The sequence below is a fragment of the Diabrotica virgifera genome, chromosome 7, assembly GCF_917563875.1.
Source record: "Diabrotica virgifera virgifera chromosome 7, PGI_DIABVI_V3a".
Taxonomy (NCBI): Eukaryota; Metazoa; Arthropoda; class Insecta; order Coleoptera; family Chrysomelidae; genus Diabrotica; species Diabrotica virgifera.
In genome coordinates, this window is record NC_065449.1 from 48352811 (window position 1) to 48376810 (window position 24000).

The following is a 24000-nucleotide window of genomic DNA, read 5'->3' on the forward strand; positions in this document are numbered from 1 at the left end:
TTCTCAGCATTTTAATAATACGGATTTTATTTTTTTTGTTTTTCTGAATTTTTCTGAAGATACGTTTAATGAAATAATTTCAGTGTAATATTTCAGTAAATTTTCATATTGGAATGATAATAATCATCCATTATTGTTTGCGTTTATTATTAGTCTTATACTTTTTGGTTGTTTCTTGCATTTTTGTTCAACTTCCAGTGGTCTTCGACGTTATTATGCGTCTTTTTTACAGATCAAAATGATATTATTAAGCCTTGTAATTTGAAAATTATGGAACATGTTACAAATATACCCATTTTTGTATTAGTAAAAATATTTTTATTTTTATTTGCACTTTTAAATTACTTAAAAATATGTTATATTATAATTTTCGGCAGTCAATGAGGGTATGTGGCTCCGAATTCCATCCTACTATATCGATTTACGTGATATTTTCACAGTAAGTAGGGAATAGCCCAAGAAACAAAGTCGCCCTATGCCGATATGTGCTTTTGTCTTGGGGGCGGTTCCCACCCCTTCTGGGGGGTGGAAAATTTTTTGCCTAAATAACTACGGAAGTTCCTAGAGAACCTCATACCAAGCAAAAACTGTTCTATAATTTTTTTTTAGAAAACTCAATACTTTTTGAGTTATTCCTGGTTGAAAATTGGCCATTTTCATTGAAACATAACAACTTTTTAAGCGGTTATTTGCGAATACCTTAAAAACTGTGCATCTAACTAAAAAAACCATATAAAACATTTTTGTAGCTTATAAAATAGCAAAGAGATTTTGTCCTTTATGAATCTTCTAGTTATAACACAAAAAGAGATATGGTAAGTGAAAAAACTTGTTTTCTTGGTGCATGCTCAAATCAGTGTATTTAACTTGAAATAACAGAGAAACGGTCGATTTTAGGTGTATAATGCAATCAATAACTTTATTTGTGCTTGAAAAGACCTTTAAAATAAGCAATATTAAATGTCGATTACATTCAAACTATGCGAGATAAACTGTAAAAAATTTGATGACTAACGAATTTTAGGAAACAAATGAGAAGAGCCTATATTTACCCCATCATCTACAAGAATTTAAATGCATCGTTTTCCTTCTACAATACATTTTACTATAGTGTTCTTTTTATGTTCAAAAAGTTGAGCGGGTTTTAAATGAATGGTTTTTGCAAAAAATACGATCAAATTATTGAGCGCATTTTTAAATTTTCCTAAAAATCTTCCTATTTCTCCATGTAACTAGAAAATGATAAGAGATGCCAAAAAAAAAGATGCCATACAAAAATGTAGGTTTCTTCTAGGTAAACATTTTAATTATATCTTTATAACAGTATCTCTTATCAGTTTCAAGTTACATGGAGAAAAAAAGATTTTTAAGAGAATTTAAATATGCGCTCTATAATTTGATCTTATTTTTTTCAAAAACCATTCATTTTAAACCCGCTCAACTTTTTAAACATAAAAATAACACTATATTAAAATGTATTGTAGAAGGAAAGCGATGCATTTAAATTCTTGTGGATGAGGGGGTAAATATGCTTCTAAATTTTTTTCTTAAAATTCGTTAGTCATCAATTTTTTGCAGCATATCTCGCTTAGTTTGAATGTAATCGACATTAAAAATTGCTTATTTGAAAGGAATTTTCAAACACAATAAAAGGTACTAGTAGCATTATACACCTAAAATCGACCGTTTCTCTGTTATTTCAAGTTTGATACACTGATTTGAGTATTCACCAATAAAACAAACTCTTTTTACTACCATATCTCTTTTGTGTTATAACTAGAAGATTGAAGAAGGAACGGATCTCTTTGTTTTTTATGAGCTACAAAAATGTTTTATATAATTTTTTTAGTTAGATGCATTGTTTTTAAGGTATTCGCAAAAAAACCGTTTGAAAAGGTGTTATGTTTCAATGAAAATGGCCAATTTTCAACAACGAATATCTCAAGAGTATCGAGTTTTCAAAAAAAGAAAATATGGAACAGTTTTTGCTTAGAATTAGGTTCTCTAGCAACTTCCGTAGTTGTTTAACCAAAAAATTTTCCACCCCCGAGAAGGGGTGGGAACCGCCCCCAAGACAAAAGCACACGTCAGCATAGGGTAGACTTTGAAAAGGGAGATATTTTCAGGCTATTCCTAAAATTTAATTAAAATCCATGCAGTAGGATAGAATTCGGAGGTAATAACCTGTTCGTACTCTCATCGACTGCCTGTGATTTATAATAAACATATTTGTGTTCTATGACGTGGGATGTTAATCCTACATTATTTACATTCACTCTAGTTTCACGTGCACAAAAGTCAAAAGTTGGTAACCAGCACAATATTTTCGATCGAATAAGTAAAAACATATTATTAAGTAAATAAAAAAAATAAGAAGAATAATAAGAACTATACAGGGTGGTGAATCGTAAAACCATAGGACCATAGGGCCATATGAAACTGAATGTAAAATTCTAAAATGTTAAATTCCTGCTTCCCTAATTATTTTACATCAAAAGTCATGAGAAGCTATTTGTAGAGGATTGTAATCTGTATTATAAACAAAAGTTACAATTGCTCTACGATTAAAGTATATTCCAAAATTTTGAAAAATATAATGTATTTGCCCCATTAGGTGTTACTATTTAACTGACAGTACGCACACTATTGACTGAAGAAAACATCTTTATTATTAATACTTTCTCCTTAACTGAGGGTATCTAATCAAGTTTATTAAAATAAATAAAAAAGTGACAATTCAAATTGTTAATATAATAACTTCATTGTCACCAAATGCAACCTTATACACATTATTGCATTGTGTGTGGCCGAACTTTGGCGTGATACTGTTTAAAATTTATTAGGTTTTTTACAAAATTTTGAATAATTATTGTTTGTAGAACAATTTTAACAAATGTTTTCAATGTAGATTTCAATCTCCTGCAAATAGTTTCTTATGACTTTTGATGTAAAATAATTAGGGAAGCAGGAATTCAACAGTTTAGAATTTTACATTGAGTTTCCTATGGCCCGTTTTCCAATTCATCACCCGGTATAGTTGTTTACAGTTTTAAGAACATTATCGTTACGTATGATGAAGAGTTGAATGTTTTATGAAAAAAGTCTATAGAACAAAATTGCTTAGAACTAGTCAGTTTATCCAGTTTCGGACATATTTTGAACGTATGTTGAAGGGGAGGCTTTCTCCCCCCAAGTAGAAACTACCAACAGCACAAGTGCAAAAGTAAGGGGAGGGTAAGGGGAACCTAAATCCAAAAATATTCATGCAATTCGGTGGAGAAAAATTACACAGTATCACCATATTTCAAGTTTATTTATCAGCGTCGCACTCCTAATTTAAGGCTTAGAAATCGAAAAAGCAGCCATGATAGGTAAATGGCAAATTTTAATCACTTCTTATGTTTTCGAGGTCGCTGAATCCTAATATGAAATTTATTTTCATCTAGAATTGGTAAAAAATGTTCAAAAATCAAATTTTATACAAAAATGCGACAAATCAATTTATATGACTTTTCAAATTTAACTTTTCAAATTAATAAATGATAGTTTATGATGAAGTTATCTCTTATGACTACTACGATGGATATACGACAATGGAACTGCTCCAGAAATATTTTTGTTCGCGCAAGGAAAAAATGTGTGTGAACATGATGTCTGTCACTGTGCAGAATTTAAGTTAGAATGTTGTGATATCTGTATAGACAAGGTGAAAGCGGAGGGTTCTTTGGAGAAAATATTCCCATGAGATTTTTGTGCATAATTACATTCGTCAGACATTCCAGAATAAGATTCAAGAAGTCGCCCACGCGAAAAGTGTTCCAAATTTTTTTTAACAATTTTTTTATCAAATTGCAAAAAATCAATATTTTCGGCCCGGACAAATTTTTTTATGTTTTTTGGACCATTATGGATAAAAAAGGTCTGTTGTAATTTTTCTCTAAAGTTGATCGTTTTCGAGGTAAAAGCATTTTAAAATTGAAAAAAACGAAAAACGGCGATTTTCAAGGCTTAATAACTCGGTTAAAAGTTATTAATATGAAAGTCAGAAGGTGACTAGATCAAAGATTAAAGCCCCCCTTACAAGATTCTGAAGTAATTTTTGTTATTATTTGATTACTAAGCTGTTATTTTTAAGTAATAATAATGAGCGCCATGCACGTATTAGGCGGCCGTTCATAATGAGTGCGAAAGAGATGCCATTCAGGCAATCCAATGGCGCATCTCACTCGCACACATTTACAGCTGTGTCAATACGATGTTACCGCTCATTATTAATAATTAAAAATAACAGCTTAGTAATAAATTAATGATACAAATTTCTCACACTTTCTTCACTTTCTGACTTTCATAATAATAATTTTAACCGAGTTATATCCGAGTTTTAACCGAGTCTTAAAAATGGCCATTTTCGCGTCTTTCAAATTTTAAATTGCTTATAACTCGAACACGATCAACTTTAGAGAAAAATTACAACAGACCTTTTTTGTCCCGAATGGTCCGAAATATCTAAAAAAAATTGTCCGGGCCGAAAACATTGATCTTTGCAATTTGATTAAAAAAATCGTTAAAAAAAATTTGGACCACTTTTCGCGTGGGCGACTTCCACTTCCACTTCTTTTTTTTTTGGCTTGCATACAAGTGCATCTGCCAGCACATTTCTTTCGTGTTGCAGTTGTCTTGCTCTTAGCAATACTGCAGCACTCTAAAGACAAACAAGAAGATTCTACGCTTTTTTTTGACAATTACTTAATATGATAGGTTATGTTTCGGCTAACGGATTTTAGTATTTTATTTCCTGTTTCTTTATTCTTAAATATTAAAATCATTGCTTTAGACGTTCATAATATCTAACAAATTTATACGTATAGAAATATACCCTGTGATGAGAGATGTTAGTTTAGACAAATAGAACAACATAGGGATAAAACTCTTCTCGCTCCGGGGTAACGGCAGAGCTTTCACAACCCGAAATGTTACCTCGGTTAGACTAGAACCCAGGAAAGGATAGGATAAAGAAATATGGGACAATTGAGTTTGTATTTCACAAATTGACCTTGTTAATATTTAAATGAGTAACAATTAATTTTAGTTGATCAAAAGTTAGATTGCAAAGAATATCTTGTATATTAAAACTAACTGGGACCCCTAGTTTTTTTAGTTCATCTCTAAGATCGAACTGTGTACCTTTTCTTATGGGACATTGCAAAAGAATATGGTCTATATTCTCCTCTCTTCCACATTCACAGAATGGATGATCTTTTATTTTTAGTCGATATAGATGTGATCCTGTGCAACAGTGCCCTGTCCTCATCCTTATTATATTAGTCAGGTGTCTTCGGTCTATATAGGGAAATTTTTTAAACCAGGGTTTATCTGGAAATGAGGGTTGAATTCCAGAATACCATCTCCCTTTAGTCTGTGTCTGTGATTTCCAGCATATGTCATGTTCCCTCCTTATTTTACTTTTCAATATTGGCCAAACATCTGTGTAGTTTATTTTCATACTTTGTGGGACATTAAGTACTCTCCCAATATTTGCCAACTTATCAGCATATTCGTTTCCCTCTATTCCTGAATGACCGGGGATCCAGCACAATTTATATTTTTTGTTATCTGAGTTTGCCTCTACTAATAGCTGTTTCGTTTCTAATGTGGTATGATCATTATTTGCATTTATGCCAACTTTTGTTAGTTTCTGTATAGCACTTCTGTAGTCGGTAAAGACAATACAATCAGTAATACCTCGATTCAGACATTCCTTTACCCCCTTGCCAAAAGCCACTATTTCTGCTGTGCATATATTCAATGCTGATGGTAATCTAGATGAGTATGAATAGTTGATATTGGGAATGTATACACCGTAGCCTGTCTGTGCTTCCTTAGCATTCCCACTTTTTGATGCATCAGTATAGATAAATAGGTAGTTTTCACTTAATTTCTCTGTTGCTGCTTTGAATATCATATTTTGATGATGATCTGACTTGCTGATTTTTAATTGCACTGTGGGAAGTCGTGTGTATTGTATGTCCATGTTGAACGAGAAGCAGGGTATCACATTTGCTGTGTGAATTATACTTTTGTATGGTTCTAGTTGGTCAAGTGCCTCCACTAGGTATGGTCTCTCTCTTTGTTTCCAATATCCTATCTTATAAGTACACGCTTGTTTAATATCTTTGATTACCTTTAAAATCGGATTATCTTGAATGCTGTACATTTTTGTCATAAATTTCGTTGCCAACCATTTTCTTCGAAATTCTAGTGCCATCTCTGCAGTTTCTGCCATCAATGCTGTTGTAGGAGTTGACTTCATGCATCCGAGGATAACCCTTAGGGCTTGAAATTGTACTGTATCTAGCTTACGCAAGGTGTTTTTGTTTGATGGTTTTATGAATATGCTGCCGAAGTCCAAATGGGATCTCACCAGACCATAATATACCAGTAGTAAAGTGGCAGGGTCCCCACCCCACCAAACTTTCCCTATTGCCCTCATTACGTTAATACCTTTAATAGCCTTACTTCTTATGTTTTCTATGTGGGGGTTCCAGTTAAGGTTTTCTGTGAGGGTGACTCCTAAATATTTAATTTCTTTTTTACGAGGGATGATCTGCTGATCCATAACGATTTCTGGATATATGTAGCTATTACTAGTTTTTGCAAACCATACTACTTCACTCTTGTTTACTGAAATAGAGAAGCTGTGTTTCGCTAGCCATTCACTTATGTCTGCAAGAATTAAATTTGATCCTATTGCTGCTTGGATTGGGTTTTGATGTTTGTTTAGCAGAACTAGATCATCTGCATATGACAATAAAATGCATTCCTCTGGTATTATTTCATAAATCGAATGTATATAGATGTTAAATAGTAACGGACTGAGTGGTGATCCTTGTGCTAAACCTTGTGTTGTAAAGGTCGGACCTATGAGATTTTCTTCCTCATCTTTGACATATATTTTCCTGTTATGAAGAAGCTTGAATGTAAGGTTAGTTAGTTCTATTGGGAGATTTAAATCTAACATTTTTTTATAAAGTATATAAATGTTTACATGATCATAGGCGGCTTTTATATCTAGGAAAATTCCCAACACACTTTTATTCTCTGAAAATGCTGCCTGAATATAAGATGTAAGAAAAGCAATATTAGTCTGAATTCCCATACCTTTTCTAAACCCTGATTGGAAGCTGTTGAATGTATGGTTATTTTCCAATATCCATTCCAATCTGTTTTTAATAAAGTGTTCCATTATTTTGCCTACACATGATGAGAGGGCTATAGCTCTATAACTATCTACGAGTTGCGGATTTCTGGTAGGTTTGAGAAACGGGAGTATTATTTATGTTTTCCAGCTCTCAGGAATCTCTTTTCCCTCTAGTGCCTTATTGTACATATGAAGTAAGCTTTTTAAGGCTGCCTCTGGTAAATATTTGATCATTGAATAAGTGATTGCATCAATGCCCGTTGCTGTGTCCTTTTTATTGTTTATACCTTGTTTCAGTTCACTCATGGAGAAAGGATTCTGGATGCTGTTGTTTGCCACTATCGTAAATTCTGGATCTATGTTGCATACTGATAGATTTGTTAAGATACTTTCACTGATTTGTGTGTTGGGTAGTTTTTTTTTATACCCCTGTTGTGAATTATAGAATTTTTTAACTGTACTCCATACGTAGCTCATATCGGAGTTTCTATTTAGCGTTGCACAGAACTTTCTAAAACTGTCTCTTTTTTTCTCCCTTAGAAACTTTTTTATTGCTGCTATCGTTTTTTTGGCATGGACATAGTTTTCAACTGTGAATTGTGTCTTGAGCCTTAAAATTGCTTCTTTTCTGTCTCTTATTTTTTGTGAGCATTCCTGATCCCACCAGATGCATCCTATTCTTCTCTTTGTTCGATTTTTCATTGGAATAGTCATATTGGCTGCTCTCTCCATTGTTTGAATTAACTCTCTATATTCCAGCTGTTCTATATTTGCTGTTCGGTTTAATATGTCCTGGTACTCTTCCCAGTTGGCTCTTTTATAATTTTTCATTCCCCGATTGATGTTTTCCGGATTAATGTTTATGGAATTTTGTATAACTAGTTTTGTGGGGTAGTGGTCACTGAAGCCCAGGTCGTTTATTACTGTCCAATCACATTTGTGGGCTTGATTACTGGAGGTCATCGTCAGGTCTACTGCACTTCTCCTTTGTCCTGGTCTGGTGAGTCTTGTTGGAGTCCCATCGTTATGTATAAAAAAATTGTATTCATCAACAAATTCTTCTATATTGTTACCATTTGTATCAGATATTTCACATCCCCAAGCAACATGATGGGCATTGAAATCTCCCAAAATGATGATCGGTCCTTGTAGCACCTTAATTAGGTTAGATAGTTTGTTTTTTTTATTTTATTGGTGGGATGAGAGTATATATTTACTATATTATATTTTTGAATTTTAATTATTATTATTCTAAATTTGTTGGTTTCTAGGTTATTTCCACATTTTAAAATTTCGTACTTTAGATTTTTTTTAATTAGTGTTGCTATACTAGTACCTTCATTCATATCATTTCTGACTATATTATAGGTTTTAATGTTAAATTTATGTACCGGTTTTAGAAAGGTTTCATTGAGTAAAATGACATCTGGTTCCTCATCTCTGATTACTGATATTAAATTACTAAAATTAGAGTTTACACTACGTATGTTCCATTGAATAATGTTAAGGTTTGTGTTATCCATTTTTATACTAATGTGTTAGTTACTTGCAGATGAGAACTGCATTTTTTGTTGATCTGATTATATAACTTGTTATTTTGATTACTTTTCTGGCCTATCCAAATCTTCCGAAGATTTGGACAACTCAAAGTATGTATTAATTAGATCCCTAATTTGACATTTATGTTCTATTGGTGTAATTAAAAATTTTTTATAATATTCTTCAACTCTGTTCAGATTATTTGACTCTATTGACTGTGTACCTGACCCAGCAGGATCTTCTTCTCTATCTATGTTTCTATATGGACTAGATTGAAAATTTTGAAATTGTGGCCTGTGTTCTGCCCTTTCCTGTCTTCCATTGGGGTATGATAATACTCTGTTATGTGCTGTTTTGTCAAAACTGACTCTCTTTGTTGGAGGAGAGGCGTTTGTCGTTGATACATTTGCGTATGTTCTTTTTGACTTGACAATGTTACTGCTATTGATATAAGATCTTCTTTGATTTATCTGTATATGATTGTCCGATTGTTGCCCCTTGTTTTGTAGACTGGGGAATTCTGTTTGCAAGAATCTAAATGTTTGTGCTGTATTGGATATATTAGGTACATATGACTTAGGGTGCAAAAAATTGGCCTCATAATGTGTTATATTTTCGTATACCATGGTCTTTTTAATGTTGCATTGCCTTTCATACTCGGGACATTTTCCGCTGGTAGCCTGGTGTTCTATCGATTTGCAGAAGTAACAAGATATTCTACATGTCTGTTGTGCATTTTCTTCGGTTTCATGTGGGTTGCCACAGTTGTGACATTTTTTTATGCTTTTACACTGCATTTTTGTGTGTCCAAAAGCCAGGCAATTGAAACATTGGGTGACTCGTGGTATGTAGGGAATTAGCGGAATTGATAAGTAACATAATTTTATATTTCTAGGGATTATTACCCCTTCAAATGTTATTAAGATGGTCCCCGTTGGAGAGTACTCGATTGTTCCGTCTTCATTGGCTTTTTTCGTGGTAAATCTTTTTACATCTAATATCTTAAAAGGGCTTTCGCCCATATTTTTGATGTTTTCTTCTGTAAATATTGGGTTTATATTCCTAGCTATTGCTTTATAAGTTACCGAGTTTCTTGGTATATATATTTTGTATTTGTCATTTAGTTTATTATTTTTAACAAAGTTATTTGCTGCTGATGCAGATTGAAATATTATTCCTAATTTGTTTTTACCTTTTTCTTTAACCTCTAAAACATCTTTAAGTTTTAATTGAAAAATATCTTTAGCAATTTTTAGATGATTATAGCGACCTACAGCATGCCCTTTTTCAATTCCTTCAATAATTACAATAAATGGCCCTATAGCAGAATTATTATAACTTAAATTAGTTAAAAAAGTCTCCGTTTTATTATTTGTATCTTTTTGTTCGGTTTTTTTATTCGTATCCATTAAGTTCATATCAACATCTTGACTATTAAAACCAGTAAAACCTTCAAGGTCAGGAGGGACTGTCCCCCCGGAATCCTCGGTCATTATTAATTACCTTAAATATTTTATACTCTTATCTAAGCGTGTTAAATACAAATGAAATTTAAGAATATAAATGTAATATACCAATAATATTAAAAAAGAAAAGGTTTATTAACAGAGGAAAGGTTAGTAGATCTCACCACAGGTTTCAAATTTGCCTCCTGATGCGAATCACATCCGTCACCTTTCACTGCCACCGAAAAAGTAACGTGGGCGACTTCTTAAACCTTATTCTGGGATGTCTCACGACTGTGATTATGTAAAAAAATCTCATGGATATATTTTTTCCAACGAACCCGCCGTTTTCGCCTTGTCTAGTAATAATTGTAATAATTTGTGCCATAACAAAATTTGTGTGTACATATCATTTAATTTAATATTTATATTATTATATTCTATTCATTCATACACCGTCATTTATGATGCGTATAACGCATCATAAAGTTTTAAAAATAGTATAACATTTGTATATACAAAGCATTGACTTTTGATTTAATTTTTTTAACCCGTGAGCAGTCGCGCCGTTAGAAAAAATCTAACACTTTCTCCTTTTTCGTGATAACTTGATGACAAATTTTGCAATTTAACTTTCCACTCGTAAGTGCCTCGAGGAAGGGTGTAGTAATGCGTAGGTTTATTTTTTTTTTCTTCTTTTTTCTCCTTCTTCTTCTTTTTTGGAATTTATAGCTTTTGTGAGACAAAATTAGCTTTAATTATTGTTAGAAATAATATTTCTAACATCACAAGCAAATAAAAGTACTATAACATAAAGATTTGTTGTAATTTCGCGTCTAAATTCGTATTGTTAGACAAAATCTAACGCGCGACCGATTACGTGACAGAATAGAGCGCGACTGTTCCCTGGTTAAACATTTCTGACAAATCTCATTGTTATCTAAATATTCTTGTTCTCATGATCATTTTTCAGTGCGTCACAGTTTTTCGATTTCTCTCTAATGCATTAAGTTAGATGAGACGGAAAAAGCGGTAGCTCCGTGATTAAACACAAAAATAATGCAGCATTACAATGGTTATATACATAAGATGTATATTCCTAACCTACGTTTGATTCGTTGATATTTAGAATGCGCGTTTTTTCTAGCCAATCAAATACTCGTATTACGAACATTTGACGAAAACTTCGTCCATTTTGGCCATTTTTTAGAAGTGTCAAAGAGTCAAGTGACGGTTATTATTCAGGTCAGTATTTTGTGTACCTGTCATTTTGAAATTCGAATTCGACTTCCCTTGTGTTTTACAACGTTTTTGTGCATTATTTTGTGTTTTGGTTTAGAATTTAGTTCGTTAAAAGTTAGTCATTGGCGTGAGGAGACTAGAGACATTCGAGATGTACTGAAGAGTGCTAAAAATCTCATGAGTAGATAGAATAGCCAACGTGGAGGTAATGAGACTTACGCATAGGGAACGAGAAGAACTAACAAATAAGAAGAAAACTGAGATATATGGGACATGTGATGAGAGATGTATATCTAATACTCCAGGTCATTATGCAAAAAAAAAGATCCATAGTAAGGAGACGTAACTCATGGCTGAAGAACCTTAGGAACTGGTTTGGATGTAATAACAATGAATTATTTAGAGCCGCGGTTTCAGAAATAAAGATCTCTCTGATGATTGCCAACTTTTGAAGCGGAGACAGCACCTAGAGAAGAAGATAATAACACAGTTTATGGATAGTTTTGTGTCATTTTTTAATGTTTTCATATTTATAAATTTAATTAACAATATTGTTTACTTTTTAATTTTATTCCCCTTTATAAAAATACCTACATGTTAACATATTGTGTAAAAATCAAATCTACTAAATTACTAATTAGTTTAATTCCACAAGCTTTTCACCTATGGCGAAGTACGATTCTGGCATCTGTCAGATTCGTCAATAATTACATGAAATAAGTCTCGACACACAAAATACAGTATGTGACGTCATAATTAATGACGCACTGAAAAATGATCATGAGAACAAGAATACTTAAAATATATACAGTAAAAGGAACTATTTACAGGGACCAAAGCTACAGCGAGTTAAATTTGAAAAATCATTAAAATTGATTTTTCGCATTTTTGCATAAAATTTGATTTTTGATCATTTTCCCACCAATTCTACATAAAAATAAACTTCATATTCGGATTCAGCGACCTCGAAAACATAAAGAATGACAAAAGTTGGTCATTCGCCTGAAAGTTGATTTTCGTGGACGGTATAACGTCACTTTAGGGGTTGCTGCCGCACGCCTATTATCAATGTATTATTTTTTAGATAAACTCATTTTAAATTATTTTGTTACAGATGAGCTCAACCATATTAAGAATATAAATACCAAGGATACCTACCTGCTTAGGTTTCTGTATTGTACTGATTTTAACACAGAACTAGGTTTTAAAAAGGTAAATGTATACATATAGACAAATGTCTAAATTTAAATCCTATAATTTGACTGTAAATAAAACTACCAAATTCTATTTTATTTTAGATAAAAGACTATTACGAAAACATACTAGCTTATCCAAAATGGTACTCCACAGACCCTCCTATTAAAATAAAGCCACTTATAGACAAAAACATTAGTGTAATGGTCCCTGCTTCTGTTGATAAGGATGATAGACAAATATATCTTTTTAAAGTAGGTAAGAGAAATTGTTTAGTATTTAGTATAAAAGTTATTACAATATCCGCTTCTAAATATGGTGTCACTCTAGTTAGATAGTTCTGGAATCACCTATTATTTTAAACTGTTTGATTCCTTGTCATGCGGAGATTTCGAAGTATATAATCTCTTTGGTGGTATATACATTAAGCAAGTCTTCTAAGCTGGCGCCGATTCTGGCATTCCAATTCTTAACATTTTCTTTCGAAGCAATCTTCAGTTTTCAGATCTTTGGCGGTCATTGCATCTTCGACATCTTCTCTCCAGGATCCTCTTGGTCTACCTTGTTTTCTTCAAGCGGGCGCAGTCCATGTTTCTATTTTTTTTTTGGTCATCTATTTTCAGGTATTCTTTGATGGTGTTCATACCAGTTAAGTCATTAGGATTTGATCATGTCTATAGTGTCTACAAAAATTCCAATTTCTATCCGAATATCTTCTTTTCTCACCCTATCAAGTCGTCTCCAATAGATCATTTCCATAGCCTTAATTTTTGATTTGTTCCTTTAAGTTAGGCGCCGTTCAACCCAATACTTTCTATTATTGTTTTATAAATTCTTCTTTTATTTTCTTTTGTTACTTTATTATTCCATAAAAGTCCATGTAGCTGTCGATGGGTTTCAACCCAGCCCTAGAATACGTCTTCAAAACTACAGATTGGTCAACCTGTGGCATTAACGTTAATGGTAACAAGCTAAACCACCTCAGATTCGTTGACGACATTGTGATTATATCGAGCTCACTCGAGGAACTGCAAATTATGATAAAGAAGGCAGCTCCCAATACGTCGATTTAAAAATAAATATGAGAAAACCCAAAATAATGACAAACACAGATTACCTCAGATGTATAACTAAATGGCAGTGAGATAGAAAAAGTGCAGGAATATATCTACCTAGGCCAAAACCTGAAACTTGACAAAGAGAACCAAAGTGCAGAAATTACTAGGAGAGCAGGACAAGCATGGGCAGGATTTGGGAAACTTAGTTGGATACTTAAGGACCGCAAAATACCCCAATACTTGAGGAGCAAAGTGTTTATCCAGTGCATATGCTTTGTATTATGACATATGGAGTAGGGTGGAACGAAAAAAATGATTTTATAATATCAATGTGCAATAGTGATAGAAAGTTGCCTATAGCCATTGTGAAGCCACAAATAAAATATTTTTCCAAACAAAATATTTTTAGAGGTGCCGCAAAAAAGTTGAAAGTTAGAATTTTTAGTTAAATTTTGCGAATTTCGATGATTTTGGTTTGGTAAAAAAACTAATTGAAATGTCTTAATTCCTATTTTAAATGATAAATACACACTCTAAATCTACTCTTTCAAGATAATTTTAGTGTTAACTTACAACAATCCAATGTTTATTTTTACTAAAACTGGCAAAGTTTGAACTTGAATTCCACATTTTTAAAGAAATATTTAATAGGAAATATTTATTTCATTCCTTAATACAATTTAACATTCTGACTATAGCAGAAGAGCACATTTCAATAGTAGAGGAACCTGGATCAACCTTTCTAGGGTTTATAACTTCTGCTTCCGGAACAGGTAAAGCTATAAAAAATAATGGAGCATTTTCAAGAGGACAATTTTTTAAACATTTCCAATATAACAGCTGTCGGATTTGATGGAACTGCCACTAACACCGGTATTAATAATGGTGTAATTGTTTTTATAGAAAAAAACCTAAATAAGCCGCTGAAGTGGCCTACTTGTTTGTTCTATAGGTACCAATGAATAATTGCCTTTGCATCATTTGTTTTGTAGATTGGATTGAAAAACTAAAGACCTTAATGAATTTGTAGGGCTTTTAGGCAAATAACTTGAAATCTGTAACCAGCTTCATGTGGTCAATTTTGTTCCCATACAAAACAACCTCCCTACTTTAGAGAATAAGGATGATCTAAGCACAGATCAAAAATATTTACTTAAAATGTGCAAAGCAATCTCCAGTGGTGTATGTCCTTCTGATCTTTCTTTAAAAACCCATGGGAAATTAGCTCATTCACGATGGCTTACGTTGGCCAATCGCCTTCTTCGGTTATATGTTGCAACAGAGAATCCTTCAAACAATCTGTCTGAAAACTGTAACTATGTATGTGATGAAGGTGTATGTCCCAGTCTGGTTTCATATCAAACTGAAACCATTTTGTGTAAATGGATCAAAACATATATGAAGACTCATCAAATTTTCACGTTTTCTTTGTGAGGAACATCTCCAAATAATTGATCCAGTAATTCAAAGGAATGTGACAAGAGAAAACATATAAGGGAGCTAGGTCTGCGGCGACTTTTGAAGGCAAGATCGGAACTCATAAATGGTATAAGGAAGTTTGTTTTACCGAAGCTTAACTTTAATACCAATGACTTACATTGATATAAATATGATTAACTGGACAGAAGAATAAAATTACTTAGCCTCCTATGACAAAACATATAACCCATAGAACTGACGAGGACTTAAAAAATATATAAGTGAAGCAAGAGACCCTAGTTGTCAGGTACAGTGTTTAGATTTTCCATGTTTTCCCTGTCATACACATTCAGTGAAAAGAGACATAAAGCTCGTGACTGTATCATCTCTTAGTGTCTGTGGTCTTGAAGCAAAAATGGCTTTGTTATAGCAAATATTTCTTCCCAAAATATCATGCCCAAGTTTGAGACAAAAAATCATTTTAAGTATCAAGATGACTATTGTAACTAAAGAAATCTAATAGCAATGTGTACATATAGCAATGATAGCAATGTTAACTGTTAATAGAAACAATATTTGACTAAGAAATGTTAGCTACGTCACCGGGTTAAATATATAAAATATTTGAAATTTTCTGTATTTTTGGTTAAAAACCTATCTTTTCAAAGCTCTTGCGGCACCTCAAGATGTAAACCTAGAACAAAAATATTTTGTAGTTTTGTAGACATGATAAGGCAACTTTCGAGTGCTATTAGAAAATTACATGAAAGAAAACAATTTTCTCCTATCCTTTCGTTCCACCCTAATATGGAGGTCAAACCTGGACCCTAACCAAGGCAAATATGAATAAACTAGCCACAACAGAAAGAGCAATGGAAAGAGCAATGTTAGGTATACGACTATCAGATAAAAAGAGGGACGACTGGGTAAGATCAAAAACAAAAGTCGAGAACATAACAACAAAAGTTGCCAAACTTAAATGGAGCTCCGCAGTAGGGTGGTGCGAAAAAAGTCAAGTTGATAATCCAGTATCGCTATAGTGCGGAAAAGTTGCGATTGGTAATTACAAGAAAAACAAAACAAAAATTATTCAAATCGGACTTTATCTTCCGATCCCGCAACGGGCCTAAAGATTATGAAAAAATGAAATTTTACCTTTTTTCGGAAATTTTTATTTATTCCGATTCCCCATGTACATTTTATTTATCGCTATAGCAAAATTTATTTACAGTTTGCATGATTGAGTAATAAAAACAATAGTTTTACGCACTTAATGAATATCTTCTGATCCAGTAAGGTCAATCAAAATCTATAAAAATTTGAAATTTTTGATGGTTTTGATAAATTAAAAAACATTTCGTTATCTCATTTTTCTGTTGCATTGTGAAGCTCTTCGCTTGTTTAGATATTGTATAATAATATTTAAACGACCCAGAACTCACAACAAGATAGTGGTTGCACTTTTGACTCCCCCCACACCCTTCTCTCCATAAACCAATGAGTGTGTGTTTTTTACATTATTTACATAGTACATTTCTTTTTGATTTGTTTGTGTTCAGCTTTTAAACGTCAACTTTGAATTTTGATTTGGTGGTAAAATCTGGCAGCATGGACCTTGATTTAAGGGTTGCCTTGATGAATCCATCTCTTGATTGGGTCCCACATACATTAGACGATACTTCCATGACCAACTCTACGTACCGCTAGACAGCTTGCGTATGACAGGGATGGTTTTGTACATTCCAGTGTGGTGTGTTGCCTGATATAATGTAGCAACATATCTTCATTTGAAACGCTTTGAAAAACTGGTGGAGAAGATAGTTTTTCAACGTTCCAATATAATATTTCAGTGTAGTCCTGTGCTTCAAAATTTAAAGTAGGAGGAATGAAATTTCTAATACGTTTGCCCTTGGCTTTAGTCTATTCGGCTTTTAATACTCTCCTTAGCTCAAGCTCTCTAATGTGTTTTCTTTCTCCCTAGTACTTGAAATTTTGAAGCAAGGTACTAAACTGAAATAATAGACTGGAATATAATGTTGCAAAACTATTGCAGACTGTTGCAAAACTATCTTCTCCACCACTTCTTCGAAGTGTCAAATGAAGATATAAGTTCTTGCATTACATTGGGCGACATACCAGACTGTAATGTACAAAACTATCCCTGACACACGCAAGCTGATGAGAGGTGCCTAAAGTTGGTCACGGAAGCATCGTCTAATGCAGGGGAGGCAACCCGTCGATCGCGACCCCTAGGTCAGTCGATCGATGGCAAGAAAAAATTATCTACCTACCTACCTATTCCCGTCCTAAATATTACGAAAATTCCTAGTCGGTAGATCGCAGAGAATTAGAAAAGCAGACAGTAGATCTCGAGTCCGATTAAGTTGGTCACGCCTGGTCTAATGTATGTGGGCCCCAATCAAGAGATGGATTCATAAGGGTAACACTTAAATCAAGGTCCATGCTGCCAGATTCTACCACCAAATCACAATGAAAAGTTGTCGTTTAAAAGCTGGATACAAACATGAAAAAGAAATTTACTATGTAAATTTCTATGTAAAGAGAGAAGGGTATGTGTGGAGCTAGAAGTGCAACCACCTCCTCGTTGTGAGTTCCGGGTTGTTTAGGTATTGTCATACAATATATAAACAAGCAAAAAACTTGACAATGTAGGAGAAAAATGAGGTAACTAAATGTTTAACTATAAACTAAATTTATCAAAATCATCGAAAATTTCAAATTTTTATAAATTTTGATTGACCTTGCGGGATAGAAAGATATTCGTTAGATACGCAAAACTGTTGTTTTTATTACTCAACCATGCAAACTGTAAATAAATTTTACTATAGCGATAAATAGAACGTACATGGAGGATTAATAAAAATTTCCGAAAAAAAGATAAAATTTCATTTTTTTTATAATCTTTATAAGGCCCGTTGCAGGATCGGAAGATAAAGTCTGATTTTAATAATTTTTGTTTTGTTTTTCTTGTAATTACCAATCGCAGCTTTTCCGCACTATAGCGATACGGGATTATCAATTTGACTTTTTTTGCACCACCCTACTCCGCAGGCCACAATGCTAAACCAAAATACCAACGTTGGAATGCAACAATACAACACTGGAGATCTTACGAGAGTAAAGGATTGAGAGGAACACCACAGATGAGATGGGTTGATGATATTAAAAGAGTAGCCGGAAGAAATTGGAAATATGTTGCTCAGGATATAGAAGGATGGAAGGATTTAGGAGAGGCATATGTCCAAACGTTCCTGATAGAAGGCTAAGAAAAAGAAGAAGAAGCTCTCTGGTGACTGATCTGGCTTGGCCAATCCTGGAATATATTTCTTCCTGCTTTTGGTTCCTTAGTTCCTTAGTTTGATGTTATTTGGACTCCCAAGTATCTGAAGTTTCCTGTTGCTTTTATAGTACCAATTCAATTTGTAGGCTTTCTGGTTGTTCCCCTACAACTAGGTACTCGGTTTTGTGTATAATAATTGTGAAGCCCCACTTGGTGTACTCCTCTTCCGGTTTTTTAAGCATATAGTCTATACCACTCTCGTCTTCAGCTAAAATGGCTTGGTCGTCAGCGAAGTGTATCGTGTACAATCTACCGTCTTAGATTGGGGTGCCCATATTGCAGTACTTTCTTCTCCAGAGTGAGAGCGCTTTGCTAGTAGTTTTTAAAAATTATTCTTAAACGATTCCTTCCTTAGAATAAAATTGTAACAACATTTCACTGCTTCTAAAGCAACGGTTACAATTTTTGAAATTTTCACTAAGAACTTTTGAGGTAAGGTCACCAAGAATAATATTAATTTTGTGGGATTTTATGGATCTAACCACCTCTCAGTTGTTCATAAATTTCAAGAGCATTTTAATCTGGTTTGTCTGCAGTGGGGATATACACTTGATTTAACACCATAAAAAAGGACAAAGAAGACGTAGACCAAGAGAAAGGTCCCCTTCCATTTCTATATATTTTAGAAACTGTTTGCTTAATTCGTAAACACCTACATGTCTTTCCAGCAAGGCCTCATCATTACTACTCGACCAGAAATTCAACTTTTGATGTCTATATACCGATCCCGTCCTCTGAGTTAGTAAAGAAATCTATATAATATTCCGCAAAAAAAACTATACAACCCAACATATTTCCCTAAGTGCCTAAAAATGACAAAAGCCCATCTATCTAACAAACCATATTATTCAGTATCAGATTTTCTTAATGACTAACTAAGAAATTACCGTAATGTACATTAGTGCAGCCGATATGTGAAACAATTGCGCATTTAATGATAGAAGTATATAATTTTAACCACATATACTACACATATAAAGGTTCAAATTTAGATATGAGGCCATCTCAGATTTTGCCTTTTACAAAAATGGCGGGCATTCAAAATGACGACTATACATATTATGTGACTAATAGCTAATAGCACGATAACTTTTGAACAAGACGTCAGATTTCAACCAAATTTACTATATAGGTTATTTTTTTATGTACAAGATCGAGTTTTTAAACCGGAAGAATCGGTTTACTATAAGTTGTGTTTTTCCTGGTTTTTTTGTAGAAATATGTTTTAAAATACTAATTTTTCAAAATTTAATACCGCCATTGAAAAGAGCGTAAAAATATCTTTTAGGAAATATTTTGAACTTTTTAGTTATGTTAATTAAAATTTAATAAATGCATAGCATAACGTATCTTCACATGTACCTATGTGCAGCAGATTCGTGCAAACATTATAAGAATTATTGTACATTTCATGGTAGAAGCATATAATTTTGACCACATATACTACACATATAAAGTTTCAAATTTAGATATAAAGTTTTCATTGAAAAGAGCTTAAAAATATTTTTTTAGGAAGTATTTCGAGATATATGTAATAAATGCATAACTTATCTTCACATGTACAGTTACGGTCACTGAATAGTTTACACTTTAATTTTTACATTGTAATACTGCGAAAATAGCAGTGTCGTACGGATTTGATAAATGTCAAAATCAAAAAATTTTAAAAAGTCAATGCTTGTCAAAAATTTCAGAAATGTTGAAAAGTAAAATAAAACGATATCAAACTCCTCCAAAATGATTCGAATGCATTTGAGTGATGCGCAAAAAGCAAGAGCAGTTGCCAAACTCGAAGAAGTTGGTCACTAAGGCAAGTTGCTGCAGATTTAAACGTGAGCCATATGTGCATAAGGAAAATCAAACAAAGATGTGTTTATCAATTATTAATATAAAATAGATTTAAAATAAAAGGGTATTTTAAAACCAGACTTCCTTATTTTCGTTATTAATACCATAATCAAGTTTATTCAAAAAGACTACTTTCTATACTTTTCATTTTGTTAAATTTTGTAAAATATATTATTTATATTATTTCAATTTTTTAATTTTAATCAACCTATTCTAGGTACACCACTGGTAACGTCACTACGTAAAAGGTGCGTTTACACGGGGTAAAAATTTAAAAAATCGGCTCCTAGATACGTAATCCTGTAAACTATTTAATGATCGCAACTGTACCTATGTGCGGCAGATTTGTGCTAATTTTATAAGAATTATTGTGCGTTTAATGGTAGAAGCATATAATTTGGCCCACACATACTACACATACAAACGTTCAGCTTTAGATATAAGGTCATCTCAGATTTTGCCTTTTACAAAAAAGGCGGGCATTCAAAATGGCGACTATACATATGTGACTAGTAGCACGATAACTTTTGAACGAAAAGTCCTATTTTAACCAAATTTGGTATATAGGTTCTTTTTTTGATGTATAAGATTGAGCTCTTGAACCGAAAGAATCGGTTTACTAGAAGTTGTGTTTTTCCTGATTTTTTGTAAAAATATGTTTTTTATTTTTTCAATTCTGTCATCCTGTATATATTAATTTTTTAAAAAGGTAATACCGGCGTGAAAAGAGCGTAAAAATTTCAGTTTTTGTTCTTTTTATAAAAATGGCGGGCATTCAAAATGGCGACTATACATATGTGACTAATAGCACGATAACTTTTGAACTAGACATCAGATTATAACCAAATTTGGTATATATGTTCTATTTTTAATGAATAAGATCGAGGTGTTGAACCGGAAGAATTGGTTTACTAGAAGTTGTGTTTTTACTTTTTTTATGTAAAAATATGTTGTTCTTTTTCAATTCTTTCACCCTGTATATATAAATTTTTCAAAAAGGTAATACCGCCCTTGAAAACAGTGTAAAAATATTTTTTAGGAAATATTTTGAACTTTTTAGTTATTTTAATTACCATTTAATAAATGCATAACGTATGTTCACATGTACCTATGGGCGGTAGATTCATTTTGAATGCCAGCCATTTTTGTAAAAGACCAAACCTGAGATGGCCTCATTCTAAATTTGAATCCTTATATATGTAGTATATGTGGTCCAAATTATATGCTTCTATCACTAAATGCACAATAATTCTTATATTATTATTTGCAGGAATCTGCCGCACATAGGTATCTACATGTGAAGATAGGTTATGCATTTATTAAATGGTAATTATTAATATAACTAAAGAGATCAAAATATTTCCTAAAAAATATTGTTACGCTCTTTTCAACGCCGGTATTACCTTTTTGAAAAATTAATATATACAGGATGAGAGAATTGAAAAAATAAAAAACATATTTTTACAAAAAATTAGGAAAAACAAAGCTTCTGGTAAACCGATTCTTCCGGTTCAAGAGCTCAATCTTAAACATCAAAAAAAGAACCTATATACCAAAGGCCATCGCACACATCTTATGGAAAATATAATGTCACTCAAATTCAATAAAATTTATACGAATAGATTCGTTTTAAATTAACGGTCAAATCTTATCATTGCGCCAACTCTTAATTATGATTAATGGGGTGTAATGATAGATCGCCTCCACGTGGTGCACCCTGGGTAACGCTAAATGGTTTATCAATTTTTGGACGCCAAACTAGCCGCTAAGCTCTCCTGGCAACCAGTACGATAAAGAAAAGCAAGGAAAGGAATCTCCATATAGGAATATGGAAAACTACAAAGGTGTTTATCAACACCATTTGACGAGACGTATCGGACCAACCCTCCGTATATGTCAAATAAACATAGAGGGAATTAGTAGATCAAAATCTGAATTTCTTTCAAAAATACTAATAGAAAATAACGTTGACGTCATAGCTATTCAAGAAACTCACGCACCATCAGAAACCGAGCTTCTTAAGAGGAGTAAAATTCCGGGATATAGCATGATTGGAGCCACTTACAGCAATGTTTACGGAACTGCAACTTACGTGAATAACAGTATACAAAATTCCAAGGTGAAGGACTGCAGCTGCGAAAATAGTGTATCCATAATCTCTACAAAAGTGAATGACATAACCATAAAGAACATCTACAATCCACCATTAACTAAATGGCCAACAAATGTAATCAAAACTGAGGACAACCAACCTACAGTTTACATAGGGGACTTTAACAGTCACCACAACAAATGGGGGTATGAAAACAATGATGAAAATGGGGAAAAACTCCTGGAGTGGGCCGAAGAAAACAATATCCACCTTATTCATAGTCTAAAAGATAAACCTACTTTCTTTTCTAGAAGATGGCGCAAAGGCTACAACCCTGATCTATGCTGGGTTTCGATTAACTCACAGTTACAACCACTCCCAAGCTCCCGAACTGTACTGCCTAGTTTCCCTCGCAGCCAACATCGACCTGTCATAATCGAAATAGGCATACAAATTTCTATCGTTGAATCCACGCCGAGACCCCGTTGGAATTTTAACAAAGCAAATTGGCCTGAATACACCAAAGAGCTGGACACCTGCATTCGCTTCATTGACCCAAAGGCCAACAATTACCACCGTTTTTTAGGAATGGTTATCTCTATCGCCAAAAAACATATCCTCCGAGGTTTTCGAAAGGAGTACATCCCAGGCTGGACGGAAGAAAGCCAAAAACTATATGAAGAATTTTTGAAATCAGAAGATCCCGAAATCGGTGACAACTTACTCAAGTCACTGGATTCAACTAGACTTAATAAATGGAAATCTACCGTAGAACATATTGATTTCTCCCGTTCCAGTCGGAAGGCATGGGGACTGATCCGCAAACTGGACGAAGCAAGCAGAGCACAACACTTAAACAAATCAACAATTGAGCCAAATAAGATAGCCAATAGAATAATTGAGAACTCTCGAGCTCCATCTGAGAAAACTCATACATCGATGGTAAAAAAAGCTCTTAAACAACTTAAATCAAATACCCCCACAACATCAGAATACTCACGTGCCTTCTCATTGGATGAAATAAACGAAGCGCTTAACCAAACCAAAACGGGAAAAGCAGCTGGTTTCGATGGAATATATCCTGAGTTTATAGTCCACACTGGTACAAAAACAAGACAATGGCTCAAAGAATTCTTTAGCGACATTGTGACTACAGCTATGCTTCCCCCAGAATTTAAAAGAACAAAAATTATCGCAATCCAGAAGCCTGGCAAAGACAACAAGCTGCCTGAAAGTTACCGGCCTATCGCCTTACTCAGTTGCTGTTATAAATTACTAGAACGACTCTTATATAATAGAATATGTAACACCACTGAGGACGCTGTACCAATTGAGCAAGCTGGATTTAGAAAAGGACGAAGCTGTTGTGACCAAGTGCTGTCCTTAACTACATTCATCGAAGCTGGCTTTGAAAGACGTGAAAAATCTGCCATAATATTTATAGACCTTACGGCTGCCTATGACACTGTGTGGAGAGAGGGCCTTATTTATAAGTTGATGAAAATCATACCCTGTCTCAAAACTTGTCAGCTGATAAACAATCTACTAACTAACAGACTGTTTCAGGTATATATAAATGATGCACGAAGTAGCGTTAGAAAACT

At 33.4% G+C, this 24000-nt stretch overlaps 1 protein-coding gene across 1 annotated transcript in view; it reads left to right on the forward strand.

The window, feature by feature from the left end:
• LOC114327841 (alpha-tocopherol transfer protein) overlaps positions 1-24000 on the forward strand; it is a 60820-nt gene that overhangs the window by 18444 nt on the left and 18376 nt on the right. The window contains exons 2-3 of the mRNA XM_028276547.2: positions 12539-12636; positions 12723-12876. Of these exons, the coding sequence (XP_028132348.1) occupies positions 12539-12636; positions 12723-12876 (252 nt within the window). The remainder of the gene's footprint in view (positions 1-12538; positions 12637-12722; positions 12877-24000) is intronic.